The sequence below is a fragment of the Chenopodium quinoa genome, unplaced genomic scaffold, assembly GCF_001683475.1.
Source record: "Chenopodium quinoa cultivar QQ74 unplaced genomic scaffold, ASM168347v1, whole genome shotgun sequence".
Classification (NCBI taxonomy): domain Eukaryota; kingdom Viridiplantae; phylum Streptophyta; class Magnoliopsida; order Caryophyllales; family Amaranthaceae; genus Chenopodium; species Chenopodium quinoa.
This window is the reverse complement of record NW_018742951.1, coordinates 2807370-2829145: the sequence shown is the minus strand read 5'-3', so window position 1 is coordinate 2829145 and position 21776 is coordinate 2807370. Positions and strand designations below refer to the sequence as shown.

The 21776-nt window shown below is 35.3% G+C and overlaps 1 protein-coding gene across 4 annotated transcripts; it reads right to left on the bottom strand.

Moving 5' to 3' along the window:
• Nucleotides 1-4081: 4081 nt before the first annotated feature.
• On the bottom strand, nucleotides 4082-15684 carry LOC110728517 (transcription factor TCP2-like). 4 transcript variants are annotated; one of them, XM_021908157.1, is made up of 5 exons: nucleotides 15030-15684; nucleotides 14838-14892; nucleotides 14040-14104; nucleotides 12035-13937; nucleotides 4082-4343 (listed from the first exon to the last, which is right to left on the bottom strand). In XM_021908157.1, the coding sequence occupies exon 4, from the start codon at nucleotides 13688-13690 to the stop codon at nucleotides 12062-12064; it is 1629 nt and encodes a 542-aa protein (XP_021763849.1). In that variant the 5' UTR covers nucleotides 13691-13937; nucleotides 14040-14104; nucleotides 14838-14892; nucleotides 15030-15684; the 3' UTR covers nucleotides 4082-4343; nucleotides 12035-12061. The 4 variants fall into 4 exon arrangements, with proteins under 4 accessions (XP_021763849.1, XP_021763846.1, XP_021763847.1 ...); XM_021908154.1 differs by having other exon boundaries at nucleotides 4082-4353; nucleotides 15030-15475; XM_021908155.1 differs by lacking the exon at nucleotides 14040-14104 and having other exon boundaries at nucleotides 4082-4353; nucleotides 15030-15475.
• Between the last annotated feature and the right edge of the window lie 6092 nt (nucleotides 15685-21776).

The following is a 21776-nucleotide window of genomic DNA, read 5'->3' as shown; positions in this document are numbered from 1 at the left end:
GTGGTTATCATCAAATTATAATGAGAGAAGGGGATGAATGGAAAACTGCATTCAAGACTAAGTTAGGGTTGTATGAATGGTTGGTGATGCCTTTTGGCCTTACTAATGCTCATAGTACTTTCATGAGGTTAATGCATAAGGTTCTCAAACCTTTCCTTGGTAAGTGTGTTGTGGTTTACTTAGATGATATTCTGATTTACTCTAAAAATATGCATGATCATCTTAATCATCTAAGAGGCGTGTTTGAAGTTCTAAGAAAGCAAAGGTTGTATGCAAAGCTAGAAAAATGCTACTTTCTTGTACCAAATGTGACTTTTCTAGGGTACATAATATCAAAAGATGGTGATTTTGTTGATCCATCTAAGGTAGAAGCAATTAAATCATGGCTGGTTTTCTAAGAATGCTTTGAAGGTACGTTCTTTTCATGGTTTAGCTTCTTTTTATAAAAGATTTGTGAAAAAAATTTCTAGTATTGTTGCACCTATGACTGAATGTTTGAAGAAAGAAAGAGTTAAATTTAAGTGGAGTAAAGAGGTGCAACATGCCTTTGATTTAATCAAGAAGAAATTGTGTGAAGCTCCTATCTTAGCCCTACCTGACTTTGCTAGTCCATTTGAGGTGGAAACTGATGCAAGTGGAGTAGGAATTGGTGCGGTTCTAATTCAAAGGAAGAGACCTATTGCTTACTTTAGTGAAAAATTGAATGGTGCTCGATCAAATTACTCTACTTATGACAAGGAATTCTATGCAATTGTCTGGGCTTTAGATCATTGAGGAGTCATTATTTGCGTCTAATCATTTGGTGCTTCATTCGGGTCATGAGTAATTAAAGTACATACATGGACTACAAAAATAAATCCGAGACATGCTAATAAGTGGGTGGAATTTCTGCAATCATTTAATTTCTCTTCTAAGTACAAAGAGGGGAAGGCTAATATTGTTGCAGATGCATTGTCAAGAAGATATTCTTTACTTGGTGTTTTGAATTTTCGATTATTTGGTTTTGATTTGATCAAAGAGTATTATGCAAGTGATGAAGAATTTACACCTATACTTGAGAATTTTGCAAAGGGGGCCGTAGGTTCCTATGTGACTCAAGATGGTTTCCTTTTCAAGGGGAATCGATTGTGTGTTCCCAAGTGTTCTATCCGTGAGTTGATTGTGAGAGAAGCTCATGGTGGAGGAATTGTAGGGCATTTTGGTATCAATAAAACTCTTAGCATTTTATAAGAGCATTTTTATTGGCCTAAGATCTAAGGGGATATTCAATCTGTGATTGCAAGGTGTGCTTCATGTCAAAAGGAAAAGAGTGTGTTCCATCAAGGTCTTTACACTCCTTTACCTGTTCCTGATTTTCCTTAGGAGGATGTCTCCATGGATTTTATAGTTGGATTGCCTCAAACTCAAAGGGGTTAAGATGCTATTGTTTCGAGGTTTTTTTATGTCCTGTGGGAGAGTTACAATTTCGGGACTAGAATCCTTGCGCCTGTACCTGCAAAGCAACAGAGACTCCGGGTGGTAGGAGCTCCGCCTCCGACGATCAAGTTAGAACGTGTTTGAGGAGTAAATGATGCGGAAAGTAAAAGGGTGACCTGGTTTCCCTAAAGAGAGGAGTGATCAAGGAGTGCAATTAATGCTAAGTCTGGTCTAGCAGTCAGAATGCACGTGTATTTAGGCTTCTCTTGGTGAGATGATTCTGTTGTTTAATGGAGGCTAATTACCTGTTTATATATCCTCGAAGTACGTGCCCAATACTAGGTTTTCTGGCGAAACCTAGGACTGATTGGGCTTGCCTCGAAATACGGGCCTATGATGGCCGTTTTCCAGGTTGGCGGATTATGGGCCACATGGTGTGGCCTGATTAGTCCATGTTGGACCTCTTAGAGTGACAAGTGGCGGACGCTGATTGGTCCTTATGGCGGACATGTGGCAGGTCCGGATTGGTCCATTCGTCATGGGTATTTTTACCCTAAACAACTATCATGGTGGTAATTGATAGATTCTCTAAAATGGCTCATTTTATTGCTTGTCACAAAACTGATGATGCATTGCATATAGCTGATCATTATTTTAGAGAAATTGTTCGGTTGCATGGTATGCCTAAAACAATTGTGAGTGATAGGGATGTTAAATTCATGAGTTTCTTTTGGAAGTCTTTGTGGAAGCTAGTTGGAACTAAGCTTTTATTTAGCACTTCTTATCATCCTCAAACGGATGGGCAAATGGAAGTTACTAATCGAACTTTGGGAGTATTGTTGTGTGGATTGGTAAGTAAAACTCAAAAGGATTGGGATGTTAAACTTGCTCATGATGAGTTTTCTTATAATCGTTCTCTTACTTATGCTACTAATCATTCACCTTTTGAGATTGTGTATGGTACGAATCCAAGGCTACCTTTGGATTTAATTCCTTTTCCTAAGGGTGAATTGGTGAATCATGATGCTAAGACCAAAGTTCAAGTGATGTAGAAGTTACATGCTCAAGTGCATGCTAGAATTGAGAAGATAAATTCAATGTACAAAGAGAGAGCAAATCGACATATAAAGCCACAAAACTTCAAGGTTGGTGATTTGGTGTGGTTGCATATAAGGAAAGAAAGGTTTCCAAGCAAGAGAAAGAATAAGCTCATGCCTCAAAGTGAAGGTCCTTTCAAGGTTATTGAGAAAGTGAATGATAATGCTTTCAAGCTCGATCTTCCCGGTGACTATGGTGTAAGTGCTACATTTAATGTGGGAGATTTGGTTCGTTATGTTCCTGATGATGAACTTCGAGATTTGAGGACAAATTCTTTTGAAGAAGAGGAGGATGATCCGGATATTGAGAATTTCGAGAGTTTGTTAAATCTTTACAAGGAAAACCTAAACTTGAACATTAACTCATTAGAAGCTACAAATTGGCGGTTCTTGGACGGTTCAAGCAAAGGAACTTGGTGTCTAGTACGTTACAAGCTCAAGTTCCGGATCATTCTACTTACTCTACTTAGTGGTTTTTAATTAGTTTTTGCTTGCAAGTTTTTACCTTTCACTTGAAACGATTTTTTTTGGTTTAAGCACTTAGGATTAATTTAATTTATTTTAGAAATTATAGACTAGGTAGAATTAGTCTCCTAATCTAAGTAGAATTGAAATTAGTTTCCTAATCTAAGTAGAATTAGTTTTCCTATTCTATTTGGGTTACTTGGGGCTAATGGCTATGGACTTGTCCTAGTCCTAATAGACTTAGAATTAGTTAATTTTTAGTCTATAAATAGTTGTAATTTCATGACTTTTAGATATAAAAAAATTTCAGATTAATAAATCAAAGTATTTGTTTGTTTTGCAATCAAAACATTCGTTTGTTGAAGCTGGTGATTAGGTTCTGTAAGCTTTGTTTAAGTTGGTGATTAGGTTCTTTAAGCTTTGTTTAAGTTGGTTAATTAAGGGGTGGTGTGACCTTTAACTTAATTAATCTACTTGTCTTCTTGTTTAATTCTTGGTGGACGAATCCTATAGAGAATTAGGCTTGAATTATCCTTGTGTGTGTTTAAGTTTCTTGAACATACGCATCAACAATTGGCGAATGAAATTTTTAAGTTTAAATTAATTAAATTTAAAATATTATCTTTTGATATTAAGAAATTTATCTAAGTATATAACAAATATTAGCACATAAATACAAAAAAAAAAAAAAAAAAAAAAAAAAAAAAAAAAAAAAAAAAAAAAAAAAATTGTTTTAAAAAATTAAACAAACCTTGTATCACACATGTTTCATCTAGTAAATGAATAAAACCAACACAAACCACCTAACTAAAAAAAAACTAGCACAAACTAAAGAGAAAAGACTAAACTTATATAACAAACCAGTTGAGCTGAATTGGAGTGCAAGCTTCTGCAAATAGGCTCTTGAATGGGTTGTTGTTGCCGGCGACAAGAGGAGCTGGAATGGCCGCCGACAAGCTGCCAATCAGGAAAGAAAAGTGGTTTGCTGCCTTCCTGGTTAGGATGGTTGGGAGTCTGCTGCCTTCCTGCCAATCAGTAAAGGAAAAAGTTTGCTAGCTATTTTTAACACAAGTCCTGTAATTCCATGAGTATACAAAACCAAGAATCATAAATACCACTAGCGATTAAGAAAAATGTACGTTGTAGATCAAAACACACGACTTTGCTTTCGCATAAATTAACAAATTCAACTACATCAATGTGAATCAAATTACATTGACTACAAATTGGGAAAATTTTAAAATTTAGAATCCAAACAAAATCAGAAGCATTGAATTCACAAGTAGAGAGAACATGAACAGGTATAATCTGCATTCTCTTGAGGGACTCAGGGGCTTCTATTTACGTTGCTCCATCAATGTCTACCTGCACAAAACTTCACGAACAACACTATGTTAGTATCAGTCAAAGTAAAAACACATTTACATAGAGCTATATGTGAATGGCATGTAGCGTAATACAGAACGAAAATACTAGAAATTCATCGACAACATTCAAACTTTACTCCAATCATTTTGCACAAAATTTTTAACAAACTTCATAGCTTATAACAAGTCTATATTCACTAGGTTATGTCTTTCATGTTAATTTGTAGGTAAATTAATTTTGATCAACAAAGCAAAATGGAGTACTAGTAATTGACTTCTAACACTACATAACACTACGAGTTCTATGACCAAATTTCAGAATTAGAGGCACGTTTAAAAAGAAAAAGGGTGCGTTAAAACACTTGAGTACAGAGAATAAGGCTTCTGTCAAAGTGGTATTGTGCCATTTGTCAGATTCCTAGCTACACTGTTGTTAAAGATTCCTAGTTAATCTCGATGATCAATAAGACAATCCAATTTATTTGGACGGGTAGATTAGAAGTGTGTGGCTGTCTTTTATGATAGTGCAAAAGTTATTAGTAGTGGTGGGAAGCTCGATCTTAACCTCAAGTATTACAAGACATCAATGATAACAGTCTAACTCTGTTGGTATTAATTTGTGATAATTTAGTAAGCAACTTAGTAATGAAATGACTCTCTCTGATACCGATTAGAATTAAGGCTTTGTTTAGCACCGTAGTACTAAGATGGCAACCAACTAATTACAACTTAACACGAGCAAAATTTACTAGTTTTCTAAGATACACATCAAATTCTATACTAAAAGGGTCTTCTATCTTTTGGTGATTTTATTTACTAAAGATTGTGACAACAAAGTTATGTTAATGTTAGAGAATAGATATAAACTTGATACATAAAGGAAGCACTGCACATAGACCTCATCACATCACATATCCCATTTAGAATTTCAACGTTGCAAGAGTGGATGCCAAGCATATTAACACTTGATAAGTTTATGATAACAACTACCATCTTCTTTTGTCAAGCAAAAACATCAATCAACTTCAGATTGTCCTAACTTTGACATTAACGAGCAGATTCAAATGGCATTGAAACTTTATTAGACAAATGAACTTGACTTATGAGATAACTAATGCAATCCTTTCGTGAATTTTCACCATTTAAACCCATCTTATCCAACATTTCAATGGAATGACTAACAATGATGAGCTAAAGATGGCATCCGCGATATACATAATGACCGGGGTCTTTATGACTAACAACAATCGAAATCTTAATCCCAAAAAAAATAATGCTAAGTAACATGTCAAGAAATTGATTTCTTCTAGTACCTTACTAGTATAACCAACCTAAACCGTGGTAAGCATTTAGCAATTAGTTATCCTATCCAGATCCATTTAATGACATACATATTTATTGAATTTGGATGTTTAGAGAATAATGAGGCTTGTTAGTTTAGCTTTTAGTTCGAATGAAGTGTATTATTAAAGGGAGACAAAGTAAAAGTTAGGGTGGATATAGGGAAAAGGTAGATAAATTAATATGTTAAGGGATTCAAAAGGTAGATTAAATGTAGAGAATAAAAGACTTAAAATAGTAAAAGACGTAGCCAAAAATAGTAAAGTAGAACAAGGTAAAAAAAAGAAGAAGTAAAAATTAGCTTTAGAAATTATTTTCTATATTTATTAATAATTTATTATATATATATATATATATATATATATTACAAAAGTCAAGGTTTAGTAGTATTTTGAATTTAATGTGAAACAAAATTCATGTTTCTATTGGTGCAAAAGGGATTTTTTTTTTAATTGAGGTTATCTACGGCTCAACTTTTCCAAGCAAATGTATTGCTTATTTCATAATTCATCACATCAATCTTATCAAATTATATCACGGCAAATCATTTTTGTAATTGTATTTTTTTTATTAATGAAAAAAACTTGAATACTTTAATAAATTGTAAGTTCAAAAAAATTAATTAATAAAATAAAAAAAAACTTCAATAACTGAGAAAATACAAGTTTCTCGACATATGTATGTTTCTCAAAAGCGCGTTTGGTCTTTTGGTAAAAAAATACCCACTGCTCTCAGCTTCTCTCTCTTCAACCATGAACTATGAGCAGTTTTCAACAATGGAAATCGAATCTCTCTTCAACAATGGAGGTAACAATTTCAAACAATGGCAAAAACCTACCATTTGGGGTTAACCGTACCCTTAATTTATGTATTTTCCTTACGGTTATTCGTTAAATTTGGAGGCAAACCGCCGGATATGATGGTGTTATTGGTGTCGGGAATGGTGTTGATTATGGTGATGGGGTTCGTCTTCCATGGATGATTCGAAAGATTGAAGAAGGTATCATAAAAATGGAAGGAGGATGAAAATAACTCAGTAAGAAAAGATAGTAAAATATTAAAAAAAAAACCAACCATTATCCACATATTTGCCATTAAAAGAAACATAAATGTTTCTCATCTCGAGAAATTGGAGCAAACTCTCAATAACACATTCATACAAATTTAACATCAAATCTAAATATATATCTTCAACCATATAAATTTGTCAAATTTAAAAATTAAATAGATTAGATTAGAAAATCCACATCACGTCGGATTTAATTAGAAAAACTCATATCATATCAGATAAAATGAACACATTCAATTATGAACAACACGAAAAGACAAAATTTAATACAGTGACAAGACAATATATCACTATTCATTAGAGATAGGGTCTGCTCTAGTATCATTCCTAAAATGCAAGACAATACTTCACTATTCTAAAGGGATAAGGTCCACTAGTAATTAGATAAGAATAATATCAAAACCTATCATCTTATTCAAACTTATGTTACGTGTTTGATGTCTCATTTTTAGAGTACTTATGTGGTTAAACTGCTCCCAAGTCCTAACTTATTACTTCTATAGTTCTCTCATATACTTAATAGTCAATATAATACCTGTCAACTAATTTGTTTTGGTTGATTTTCTAATTGCCAATGATTTTGACACATTCAATTTGCATTGGGTCACATTACACAAACATATACTCATATTAGAGATAGCAATTAGTGGTCCATAATTAATAACTCATTAGAACTTTTAAAGTCCTTATCACTTCCATATATGGCATACTTAGTGTCTTGATCTAAACTTGGTGCCTTATGTCATCCGGCAAACAATCTTAATATAATAAAAAATGATTTCAATGATAAATGTCTTTACAATGATTACTTAAGAGCATAATTATTATGTATATGCAAATTAAAATCTAGATTAAGTCACTTTCAATTAGCCAGTGTGTTTCGAGTTGGGTTAGTTTCGTGGCAATTCTATTGGTTTCTAAATTTCTATCCAAAATTCCAACCTTAAAATGCCATGTCAACTGCATTAATCATGATCCTAGTCTCCTCTTATATTTTAATATTTTATTAAAACCACGATCATAATTGTTAATTTGTTATATGGTAAATAACATAGCATTTAGAGAACATATTTATGTGCTGAATAATATTCTTCATGTTAGTAACACCAATCCATTAAATTCTGTCTTAATCTACGAGACAAGGAGGGCACATTTTTTTTTTTAATATTATCTATTTCTTGTGTACTAAAGAGTTTAAAAATTATTTTTTAAAAAAAATGGTTTCCAGGCATAAGTCCTGTAACCGCATGCATGCATCATAAGTTCTAAACACTTGCAAAAGTTTTTTAACAGTAGACCAACTATATGTAAAGTATTTGAATTCTTCACCTATGGCAAGCTTCAATCTTTACAAAAACAAAAAAATCTTTAGTGACATTAGTTTCACATATCGTGTCCATCTGTACTTTAAAAATCAAAGGAACGCTTTCCATATATTTTTAAAATTTATCCAACATTCTTATATTTGCCTTATTTGTTGTGATGAATGGTCATTTCATGATTATATTTATAAGACACTCTCACTCGCGTGATTTATTAGAATATTAATTAAAAAGAACATCACACAAAGAGAAATGGTGGGGAAGGAGGCAGAGGAATCAAGTGTTATGAAGCCTAATAGAGGCCCCAGATAGAACCTTGAGAAAATTGGACAACCACCAGCTCAAAATGAACAGGTAAACAATGTAATCAAGATAAAGTCACTTTAATTCTATCAAAGTTTACATAGGACATAGAAATGACACCACATACACTTATTATTTAACACTTCAAAAGTATAGTTTGATGGAATTGGTAGTGGTTGAAGGTTATTGGTTGGCCAATTGTGGGTACAACTAAAACCTTAAAAGGATAGTGAGATTCTAAGGGCAATACAGGGGAAGTATGGAAACAAGATTTATACCCAAGATGACTAAATTTACTACAGCAAAAGAGAAAAGAAACAACTGCTTGAATAGAAATAAAGAGAAAATAAAAGCTGAAGTGACAAGGGGATGAAGAAGAACTTACAATAAAGGCATTTAGAATTATGTTCCACAAGCATACAAGTTTGAGGATTGGTAGCATTTTTCACAATAGACATAAATTTCAGTTATTTATCATGTCAGTGCTAACCTATCATGAGTAATAACAACCATAGATGCCAAATTCCCAATTAGTCTTTAAGTTCAAGGCACTTTTTTTATTTTTTAATTATTTTTTAAATTTTACATATACAGTATTAAAAAGTATGTAAAACATCCACTTTTAATTAATTGTCGCAATTAAAACAAATAAGTGGAATATCATAAATTCTAATTAAAAGGAGAGTTATGGAAGAAAGAAAAATAAAATTAAACAAGTAGGTTGGGTAGGAAAAAACTTACAGTGAACCTGGTCCACAATAATAATATTATTATGGACATGAGATTTATACACATGCAACTAGTGTTATATTGAACATAGTGATCCTAATTTTAGCATATTAGTCTTAGTTTTAACATTATAACCTTTATTATAACTTCTGTGACATTTAATATTATTGTGAATTTGAAGTACGACGGTATGTTGAACATAGTGATCTTGATTTTAACATAGTGACCTTTATTATTCGTAAGTATATTAAAAAATATCATTAAAAGCATTAGTAACCTTTTACAACCTTTATAATGTCACAATGACTTTTATTTCAACATAATAACCTTTATCTTAATATAGTGACCTTTTTTTTTAATTTTTTTTAATAGAACAACCATAGTGTCTCTAATATTAGTGGTCTACATAAGATTAGTGTGAACCAGGTTCATATAAGAGTTTATAGCTAGGTTGGATAAGAGTAAATTTACACTTCTTTAATTACAAAATGAATGCATCACTTTGACTTCACATAATTTAATGAAAACTTATTCTTTATTAACTTTATATTGTATCCCGTAAAAAAAAAAAAAAAAAAAAAAACAAAAAAAAAAAACAGACTTTATATTATACAAGTAAAGCAAGTGAATGATTTATATAGGATTTTTTTTGAAAAAGTACCAAATTAATCCTAGATTATATGAAAAACTACCTAATATAAAATGTTGTAATAAACTATCTAATAAAGGGTAAAATGTTGTAAAATATTATATCTGTCCGTATTCCCATTGTTGACTTAATTTTCCATCGTTGACCCACCTCAAAATAACATCGAAACCACCCCGGTGGTTGGCTTTCAAGGTGGTAATGTTATTTCGGGGTGGTTGGAGGATATTCCGAGTTGGTTAGGGTAGTTTAGGGCTACGGGCAGGTGGATTTTGGGGTAAGTGCTAGTGGTTTTAGGGTTGGAGGGTGGTGCGGCGTGGTAGATGCATTTTCAAGCGAGTTGTGTTGGTTTTGGGGATGAAAGCAGTGGATTCGAGGTGCATTGAAATGTGTCAAGGCTAGATTATTAGGTCAGTGATGAGGTAGTATTTTACAACATTTTACATTTTATTAGATGATTTCTCACAAAATCTTGATTTTATTAGATAATTTCTTACAAAATCTTGATTTTATTAGATAATTTCCGATTAAAAATCCATTTATATTAACATAATTTACAAATATTGCAACAATTGCCTTTTGTAGCAAGTTTTATAAATGTTGTAACATTTTCTTATTTGCACATATTTTCTTTCTTTCGTACTCTTCATCACATGAGTCCTAATCTTTATTCCTATATCATTTCTTTTTCTCAAAATTCATGTCTCATCCCCATATTACAATTTTTTGAGAAATGGAGAATTATAAGTTAACATAAAGCACATTTTAATTTTTTTTTTTTTCCAATGTATGTACTTCAGGGGTTATTAAAATGCATACACATAAATACAATAAATAAAAAAATAAAAAACATTGTACAATGTAAAATTACAGAGATCCTCTAGAGCAAAGGCTAAGATTTTTTTTTTGGGAACCGAAGGCATATCTTTGAGGACCTAGAAAAAAGACTATAACATGATATCAAATTTAAATGGGGTCTAGGGAGTTAACTTTAAAATAAAAGTTTGAAGGAAAAATTAGTCAAGGAAAGATGTTTTAGGTTCAACTCAGGGTAGACGGTAGTACATCAAGGAGGAACCAGGCTATTAAATATTAATGGTGGCATCTTTGATATAGAATTAGGTAAATTCTTGTAGACAGGCACGCACTTCTAGAATCTAGATTAGTAGCTCACAACACATGTTTTACAACAAAAATAGACATATAAGTATGATTTATTTTGATCTTGTACGTCCATTCAATTGTTCAATAGTATTCTAATCGACCAAAAATTTGTAAAAATTTGAAAACCATAATGCATCACTTTTGTCGATTTGGCTAGAGAAAAAAAATTATTACTTTTTAAACTATTAGAGTAATAGGTGTTACTGGTGTGAGTAGATAATATCTTACTCAATACAGAATAATTAATATTTTCTTAAAAGGTGAAAGTTGATTCGAAATTTCGAATAATTTATAACTAATTAACCCATTAGAAAGAATCGTATTCAAGGTGAAAGCTGATTTAAAACTCTATAGTTAGTTAACCCATTTAGAATCCTATTCAAGGTGAAAGACGATTCAAAACACAATAATTAATTAAACCATTCAGAATCCTATCCGGAGTACTCGATTTAACATGTCTAGAAGGATTTACCAACCAATGACTAAAACAAGGTGGTTGCCAATTAATTACAAACATACATTGCAAACACATTGGGTATTTCAGACAAGAGTTTAATTGGGGAGCATATGGTCATTGGGTTGCTAAATCCAATACTACTCAAACCCCATATCTTCTGTGCAATTCTCTGTAAAGGTTTATTGGGTCACAAGGTGGATTATCAACACCTGTTTACTTACAATCTTATTCTAGGACAACAATTCAGCAACAAAAATATAAAATTCCAGACAACCAGCCGAATCCTAATCACCAAAATCCAAGCATATAAATCATATAAGACAAACTATATAGTATAACAATAAGCATTTATACTTTGATAAAATACAACAACAGTTATACATTACCAAATATTTATATATTAATGATTAGTTGATTACCAAGAAATCTAAGCCTTTATTTTCACAGTACCATGAATTTATAACACGTCAATCCAAAAAGTAATAATGCAACAAGCAACTTTTGAGGCATCATATCATACTAAGAAAAAAAAAAATGGCCCACAATTGGAAAGTTTAGCAAAAGACTATCAATCAAACAGGTTAAATTTTACAGAAATGAAGAACAGTAAGAAATTAAGTTAAATTTTTAAAAAAGGTTAAGGAAAGGTAGAACTTACAAACTGAATATGATTTGTGAAAAAATTTCAGTTCTTTCCTTTCCCCTTCTGGTCTGATTGCCGGTTTCCGTCACTGTAATAGAGCTGCAACCCTGGTGGCTGAAACTGCTGGTGGTGGTGGTGGTTGTGATGGTGGTGGTTTTCGATAATCGTTGGTGACGCGGAAGAGACTGTTGCATTGCTAAGGAAGAAGGGCAAGCTTGATCCGTCTGTAGTAGAAAACCTTTGGAGGTAAGGCAACAGAGACGGAGAATTGGACTGAAGGGTCCCCCTATTATTGAAACCAGCGGCTAAGCTGGGAGTAGGAGTAGAAGAAGAGGAAATGCTGAAGTTTAAGTTATAGTCATTTCCTCCCCCACTCGCTCCGGCTGAGGCCGCTGCGTTTGCGACTTGTATTAGGTGTTGTTGGTCTGACATGAAGGGGAAATGCTGGTGCTGGTGCTGGTAAAGTTGATCATGGTGGGACTGATGCTGATGATTTTCCGACCCCCCGAAGGATGAAATGGTCATCACTTGGGGGACTGATGATGAATTGTTTCCCATTTGGATCTGGCCTGCTCGAGTCGAGGATAGGCCAATGAGTCCGGTCCCAAAGTAATCTGCCATAGGAGTTGTACTTGCCGCAGCTGCTGATGATAACCACTGATTGTTGTTATTGCCTCCTCTTGAATGTTTATGAAACAAATCTACTTCCGAATCTACATGGTGATGAGGCGAAGGGCTCGAGCTCGCTGCTGCTCCGTTGTTACTCTCATTTAGATTGCTCATACCTGCCGTGAGTAACTGAGTGAAAGACGATGTTTGTGGCATTGAGCTTACATTTTGATGGTGTTGATTATGTTGATGGGAAGCAACACTAACCCTTGTTGGTTCACCATCTCTTTCCTTATCCTTTGCCGTCCTCCTCTCCCTCGCTCTTTCCCTCGCCTTAACTCGGTTCTCAGACCGACACAGCGACAGACCAGATCCTTTACTTGTTTCCGAATTGTTGCTACAACACCCTGATTTTGTACTCATTTGTTGCTGGTTCTGACCATAACCAGGGTCACCATCTAGCTCCACATCTGCTGAATCTACACCATTTAGAACAGGCTTACGCTCATCACTCAACTGCCTCGGAGTCTCCGGCGGAAAACTGCTAGTATTCAAAGACGGAAGCTCGTTGATAGCATCTGCAGCCGCTTTAATTAGCCACTCAACCGCTTTACTTGGCTGATCATACCCCAACCTGTCTTGCAGATCATAGAACTGGATTGCAGTAGTAACAGACAGTCTAACACGACGATCTCTTGGCCCTTTCGCCGTCAACACCTTACTATGACGATCTTTCCCTCCACTCGCCCTCGAAACCCTAATTATCCTAGATGAAGGTTGCCACTGCCTCCCAAACCTGTTACTACTCCCCACTTGCATATCCCCTCCTACCCCTCCGCTGCTCCCGTTTCCCGTGACAGCAGCGGGGTTGGTGGAGGTAGTGGTGGTGGGCACGATAGCCCGGCGGAGGTCTGTCTCCTCTATTTCATCCTCTCCTCGGCCGGCGTTGTCATGCCCACCACTACCTCCCCCTCCTATCTTAGAAGTATCAATTCTACCATTAGAATTAACCCTAGAGTACTTGCAAGCTTGCTGTGAACTCTGAATCTCGTCCACTTCCATACCATCCCACTTTCATAATAACCACAAATAAATATCAGCTTTTTTTCTTTCTTTTGCTCCTCCTTCCTACTTGCCTCTTTTCCTCCCAGCTGTCAGAAGTGTGAGCAATAAAAGTAAAAAAAATAAAAGAAAATAAATATTTTCTCTCTTTTTTTTTCTTTAGATTTTTGAGGGTGGTTAGGCTGTTATTAGTATGTCCTATCTCTTATGCATTGATGACGATGTATCAGAGTTATTGTGGTTTTTTCTGCAACAAAGAAAACAAGAAAATAAAATAAATATGTAAAAGAAAAAAATAAAAAGAAAATATAAAAAATGCTTTAATCACAATTCAGAATTCAGTATGTACTGCTGCTGAAACACTGCTACAGTAAGCAGCCTCTTGTCTCTTTAAAGCAAACTCTTTTTATTTTTCTGCAGTGATAAATAATTAATCAACAAAATTTATAACCAAAACTGAATCAATTCATCAACTACACACAATAACCATCAACCGCACTCGGTATTGTATGTCATTATTACATAGATGTAAAATTATTATTCTTGTTTAATGCGATAATAATAATTTCTTAAAATAGAAAATGTACAGTATTAGTATTATAAATACATTTTTAATAAAAAGAATGGAAATGAAAGTATAAAAAGGAGCATCAGATACTAAGTTAATTTAATAATAATACTAATAAAAATTGAAGTAGTACAAATACTAAAGAGAGTGTAATAAGCTATGAAGTTATATTTAGTTTAGGCTTAGGTAAGTATTTAGCTAAGTTAGTACAGTAGCTAGTGAGTTGTAAGTTGAGATCTGAAATTGTTTATAGTTAAGCACATACCTAAAACCAAGACTTTTTTATGCTCTCGAAAAAGCTAATTAACCCCAAAAAGCCTATTTTTTCTCTCTCTTTCTCTCTCTAACCTAAACAACAATAATAATAATAATAATAACTTAATAAGCTTTGATCATCATATTATGAAATAAAGTTGCTTTCAGCTAATTTTTTCTGGTTAAAATTTAAATAGATGGTTATGATAATTGCTCAGATTAGCTTCGCTTAGCTGTAAATATTTGTATTTAAATTGATTAGAGATATTTTTAAGACGACAGCGACGAAGACGACGAGGGCATTAATACAAGCTTTAAATTTACCTGCGTAATTACTAGCTCTCAAGTTCTTGGATCTACAACTTCTTCTCTTTCTAACCTGTTCAACCAAAATTTTAAGAAATAATAATTTAGAATAATAATAAGATCTTAATTAAATTAAATTATATATAAATGGGAATTTTCTGACTAAAATTAAGCTCCAAAAAATGCGGAAAGATAGGAAATAAAAATTACCTAAATAAATAGAGCATTAATGTGAAGAGAAATCAGTTAATTCAGTTGTAATAAGGAAAATGAAGAAGTAAGAAAGGCGAAGAAGTAGGGTTTGAAATTTGAATGTTTTTGTTGTGTCGGGAAAATTAAGTTTTAAAAATAATTTAAATAATTTACTAGTATTTCAATTAATAAAATGAGTTGCCGGAAAATGAGTGAACAGTAGGAAAAATGAGGGAAGAGGAGAGAGGAAGAGAGGGTGAATGTATATGTGCTCGAGGATCAATGCCCTAAGCTTTCCCCCATTTGAGCAACCACCGGTCTTATCGGGAAAGGACAGACGACACTTCGCCGTTTCTAGTTTTCTACCCCCTTAAATATCTCTCTTTTTCTTTCCCATTTTGCCCCTCGTTATATTATTGTTTTAACTTTTTTTTTTTCTTTTTTGAAAGATATTATTGTTTTAACTATAACAATAGAGATTAGATAATTAGTGATGGTTTTTTTCAAAAAAAAAAAATTAATAAAACTAATTAAAAAAAAATAATAATTAGTGATGGGTAAAATAAAATGGCATGTTAGTTTGCAAGTGTGAGTTGTTATCTCACATTAAAAATTGAAACAAAGAATCACTAGTATATAACTTAAGTGAGTTACTCCTCCTATTATCATATGATTTTAAGATGTAATTTTACTCGGGCCTTCTGTGTGGGTCTTTCTCTCCCCCTAATCTTTCCCCCAATTCTTAACATGTACACTGATTTAGAGCTACTTTCTCAAGTTTTCTATTTATTTATTTTTATTTATTTTTTACTTTTTTCTTTTGAGATATTTTGACTTTTACTATTGAAAAAATATAAACTGTTTTTTACCATCTAAACTTTCAAAAGTTTATTTTATCACCAACGATAAAACAATTTCACCATCACTTAAGAGATTCAATCCATGGAATTGTTAGTGAGGCCCACCATTTGAGGTTTTCCTTTTATTTGAGATTGATTTCTACGATTTTTGTGCCTCTTTAACTTCTTTTACCTTGATTTCTATGGGGGAGTGCCCTATTAATTTGCCTAATATACATATTGTGCGGATGAGATGAATTTGTTTTTTACGGCTCGACATTGTGTATACCAGGTGGCAAAATAGGTAATTTTTGTAAACTTACTTTATTTTTCTTTTGTGAAAAAATAAGACAAATTGGTCTTCTACTCACTGCATCTCCATCACAGCCACCACCAACATCACAGCCAGACTCATCACATCCACCACCATCACATCGAAAACCATCACAACCACCATAAATTCGTCCTCTTCTTCTTGTCTTCTAATCGATATCGTCTTCTTATTCCTTTCTCAACAACAATGGCCTCAACGTCAGCCGCTTTGCGACGATGGAACAAAAACACACCCTAGTAGGCAAATAGTATAAACTACGGTTATACTAACCCCTTAGGGAAAACATTTAATTTGAGCGCGACATCTAGCACCATCTCAGCATTAGTGGTGGCTTGTGGGGAGGAAAATGACTCGTTTGGAGGGATGAAAAGGTGGAATTTTAAATGTGGATTACGAGCTTCCATGGTCATTCGTGAGAAGAAATATAGAGGAAGAAAAGATTAAAATAACAAATTTACCCTCAATTTCAATGTTAAAATGACTAATATAATCCCTAAACTTGGTATATCATGCTTATAAACATGATTTTTCTCATTTACATGTATACCAAAAACAGTATCACTTCTTTTCTTTAATTTTTATAATTTTTTTTTAAATATGAAAATTGCAACTTCTAACAATGAATGTTTCATTTATTCTTTACAGTAATAAATAAACTGTTTAGGGTAAAAATACCCTAAGCACGTGGACCAATCAGACCGTGACACGTGTCACTCTAGGAGGTGCTCGAAATGAGCCAACCAAGATAAGACACGTGACACATCAATCATAAGGGAAAATAGCGGCCTTCATGGGCTCAATTTCCGTGGCGCCGTAAAAACGGCGCAGCCCAATTACCCAAGTTAAATGACCTAAGGTAAGGGCACCCACTCCCATGCCCTATAAATAGGGACATTTATTACCTTGGGAAGGACACCTTATATTCATTACACCATTCATCTGTTCTTACAATAGTGAAATCTCCTAGATTTCGGGATACGAGAAGAACAACTTTTACTTTCCGCATTTTACTCAACTCCGTCCGTTACTAACTTGATCGTCGGAGGCGAAACTCCGAACAACTGGAGCTTCCGTTTGTTGCAGGTACAGGTGCCAGCAAATCCAGTCTTGGAGTTGTAACTCTCCCGTAGGACACATCAAGAAACCCCGAAACATTTGCCGCTTGTGGGGAGAGTACCTCAGAGATGGCATCTGAAGAACCTGTACCACATCCGGAAATTCAAGGAAATCTGGATGAAGCAGAGGTCCATACAGACCACGATACTAAGTTGGATCTAGAGGTCGAAGTACATACGCTCGAAGATGGTTCCCTCATCACAAAACGCATTTGTTCCAAAGATAAAAAGGAGAGGAATGCTAATAAGGCTGGTGCGAGCAAGTCAGCCGACAAGTCCCTGACTGAAGAGTCGACTGCTCACATCACCTGTTCTGAATTCTTGAAGTTCATAACTGACTTCAACGGATAGATGAAAAACCTCATCAAAACTCACATGGCTGGCCCTAACAAGGGATAGTCGGCCAAAAAGCCTCCTCACTTTGAGAGGCCTAAGACGGTCAACGATAAGGAACCCACTCTTCATCCCAAGCGGCAAGAGGGGACCAAACCCTTCACTGATTGGACAAAGATACGTCTCCCAGAGACGTCAAAACGAAAGCCCATCCGGCATCAAGAACTGGATGGAAGTAAGAAGACTTACAATGATGCTCAGTAGTTCATCGAGCACATGACACAGCATCAACCCCGACAATGCCAGACAGCTCTTTCAGGAATACCTCTTTGAAGAATTCCCTATCTGGACAGGAGTACCTATTAGGCAGCTCGCCCATCTGAAAAGATCCTCATGTTATTAGTTCGGCGCCGCATGTGCCTCATAATCATACAGCCCGTTCGCTCAACCTTTCCGGCAGCCTGCTCTTTACAGAGGACAGGCGGCATATCAAGTCCAACCCTTGGACTGGAAGCTCCGTCTGCTCAAACTTGGAGAACAACCTTATGCGTTCTCCAAGGAAATAACCAAGGCGACACAGCCGACAAGGTTAAGAACATTTTGGTCGGTGCCTATGACGGCACCACCAACCAAGAAGACCACCTAATGGCATATACCAACCTCATGTATTTATAAGGGTTGGATGATGCTGCATGGTGCAGATGCTTCCCAACCACACTGAAGGGCATAGCCCAACAGGGGTTCAACAACCTACCGCCTAGGTGCATCAACAACTTTAGGACGCTTGCGTTGCTGTTTGCCTCTAACTTCTCAATAAACATACCTACCTAAATGACAAATATTGACCTGGGGGTGGTTGTTCAGGGAGACCGCTAAGGGCTCTGTTCATATGACAGGAAGTTCAATCTTGAGAGAATCCAGATTTAAGGATTGCCTGATGAGGTTTCCTATACAAAATTTTTCAAAGGTCTAAAGGACATATCGCAATTTAAGTTTGATCTCGTCCAGAAGAGGGTTTTCACTCTTCCTGAAGCGCTAAGGGAGGCAGAGGCCTATATACAGGCGTCCAAACTCTGCTCCTCCAGCAAGCAGTCGAATCATAAGAGATCCAAAAAGCAAAAAGGGAGTCGGCAAGAACAACCGGCTCAAAAGAATGAAGAGAATAAAAAGAGGAAAGATGTTTAGGCAGTTGATGATTCTAGTTAGCCGTTCAAGAAAAAGAAAAAGGAAGTTAAGCCATACGTTCCAAAGTACGAGTTTAATAAGGATTGATATCCATCCTCATGGAGATAAAGAACCGGGTGAGCTTTAAGAAGCCTTTGGCAATTAAAGGTCTGGATAAGCACCATGATAAGAACAAGTACTACCATTTCCATGAGGATATAGGCCATGATACCAGTGACTACTTTATCCTCAAGCGGCTGTTGTATAAATTGGCTAAGAAAGGATTGTTGAAGTCCTATATCTTGAAGTCTAAGGTGACTCTAAAAACGGACCCCAAGTAGCCGTCCAAAAAAGCTGACAATGGCTCAGACATAGACTCTGGGTTCATATGTGTAATAGCAGGAGGCTATGCTTCAGGGGTGGCCCGGCGATTGGAGGCACCAAGGATCATGTCAGAAAAATGATCAATTTTGTTAATGACGATCCCATTTTTTCACACCATATGGTGTTTTGGTAGGACTAACCTTTAGTTTTTTTTATTGTCTTTTTCTATTTTTTCTATTTGATTTTTGATTATTCTTGTTCTACTAGTCAGATCTTTCATTTTTTTTCAGTCACTGAAGGATTTGTCCAATTTAGGAATCGGGTTTGAATGGATAATTCATTAATCATATGATTTTTTATTAATGAATCTTTTTCATTTTTTCTTTTACTCGATTCTTCTCTCAATCCAAATAGTTGAACTGGATTTACGTTTGACATTTTTTTAAAAAAAACAGAAATATTTCAACAATCCAACTTTTTGTTTCATTTTCGAACTTAAAAAAAAAAGAATTTTTTCTTTGAGTCTTTTTCGAATTTGAAAGTGCCCCAGACGTCTGCTGAGGCATTCCCAAAAGTTGTCATTACTAAGAAGGACTGGGGCAAGGTCCGTCGGCCGCATGACGATCCTATGGTGGTCGAATATAAGGTTGCCAACCTTAAGGTTGGCCAGATCGTAATTGATACTCGCAGTTCGTCTGATATAATTAGCTGGGCTTGTTTGTCAAAGCTCAAATACAACTGCAGCAGCATGTATGAGGTCTCACACCCCTTAGTTTTATGGGTGGAGTCATTCACCCTGTCGGCCGAATTGACTTACCTATCCGATTGGGAAAGAAGGGTGAGGGGCGAAATATGGTCGTCTGGTTCTAGGTTGTTGAACAGCTGGCGGCCTATAATCTCAATGCGGCCAAGGCCGTCATAATCCCCTCCCTCATGCTGATGAAGTTTGAAAAAAGATGATGGCAGTGTCGACTCTTTATGAAGACCAGAAGGTAGCACGAGAATGCTACCTCTCCGACGTCAAGCCTACTGCAGTCGGCTAAGAGCTTGAGTCGATAGATGTTGATGATATGAAGAACCTAAATTTGTCCCTCTAGCAGGTGACAAGAAAACAAAGGTCGACCAGTTGGTGTCTGTAAAAAAGGAGAAGCAATAGGAATTACTAATCGGCGAAGGATCAGATGAAATCTGTCCCCAGCCGAATGGATATCACATTAATGTTGTTCTGGACGAGACACGTCCGGAACGTAATGTAAAGGTGAGGACGATTGCTTTTGTTAAATTGGGGGCAGACTTGCAAAATTTGTTGAAAGAATTCAAGGATATTTTTGCTTTCGAAGTGGAAGAGATGCCCGACATTAGTCCAGATCTTGCTGTCCACAAACTCGCCGTTGACCCGAAGAAAAAGCCTGTTAGGGAAAAGAAAAGGAATCACGGCGAATAGAGAAGTCAGGAGGCAGCCGCCGAAGTAAAGAAGTTGCTTGACGCTCAGTTCATTCCGTAGTGCTTTTATCCTGATTAGATCTCCAATGTTGTGTTGGTTAAAAATCCGAATGGTACCTAGCGCATGTGTGTTGGTTACACTGATCTGAACAAGGCATGTCTGAAGGACAGTTATCCGCTTCCAAAGATCGACAGTTTGGTCTATTCTACAGCGGGACATGGAATGATGAGTTTTATGGATGTCCACCTAGGCTTTCACCAGATACCCTTGTAGAAAAAAGATCAAGAGAAGACGGCATTCGTCACAGATAAAGGGTTAATATGTTATACATTTATCACTACTAGAAATAGGCCGTTTTCCGACGGACTTAAATTCTGTTGGAAAATTCGAATATTCCGACGGAATTTTGGTCTGTCAAAAAAATCCGTCAGAAAATATAAGTTGCGACGGAAAATCCCTCGGAAATATTCCGACGGACTTTTTATCCCTCGGAATTTACTGCTTCTGACGGAATATTCCCTCAAAAAATTTCTCTCGACGGAAAATTCCGAGGGAAAAAAATCCGTCGAAACATATTAATTTCCTACGGTTTTAAATCCGTAGGAAAATTTCTGACGTATTTTAATTTCCGACGGAATTTAGGCCTTTTTCGACGGATTTTTTTTTAAAAAAAAAAAACAAAACAAAAATAAACCCCTAAATGAAAATCGGACCCCCTAACCCCTTCCCTTTTCATTTCTCTTTCTCTTTCCCCGCCCTTTTTCCATCTCCTCCTATTCATTTCTCTTTTTCTCTCCTCTAATCCTCCTCCTCTTTCTCTCTCCGTACTTCCTCTTTCACCGCAACCCATAAACAGCTATCCCTCACTCACCGAAACTTTAACACCCATAAACGGCTCCAAATTCCCCGACGAATTTTCAGGGGACGACTGAGGTTCGGCGTCGAAACGACACTTGGAATCGTTGAGCTGGATTCGGTTTCATCAACAACAACCTAAACATCAATTGTAGATCTTGTAATTTAGGTTTGTGTTTAGATCTACTTTTTTTTTTTTTTTTTTTTTTTGAATAAATGTTTAGATCTAGTTAATTGTATATGTAATTGTAATGTTAATTTATAAATTTTTTAGACAATTATATATTTATACATTTTTATTAAATTTCCTTGTTTAATTTTGGTTTTTTTGAATTTTTTTGGGGTATTTTGGGGTTA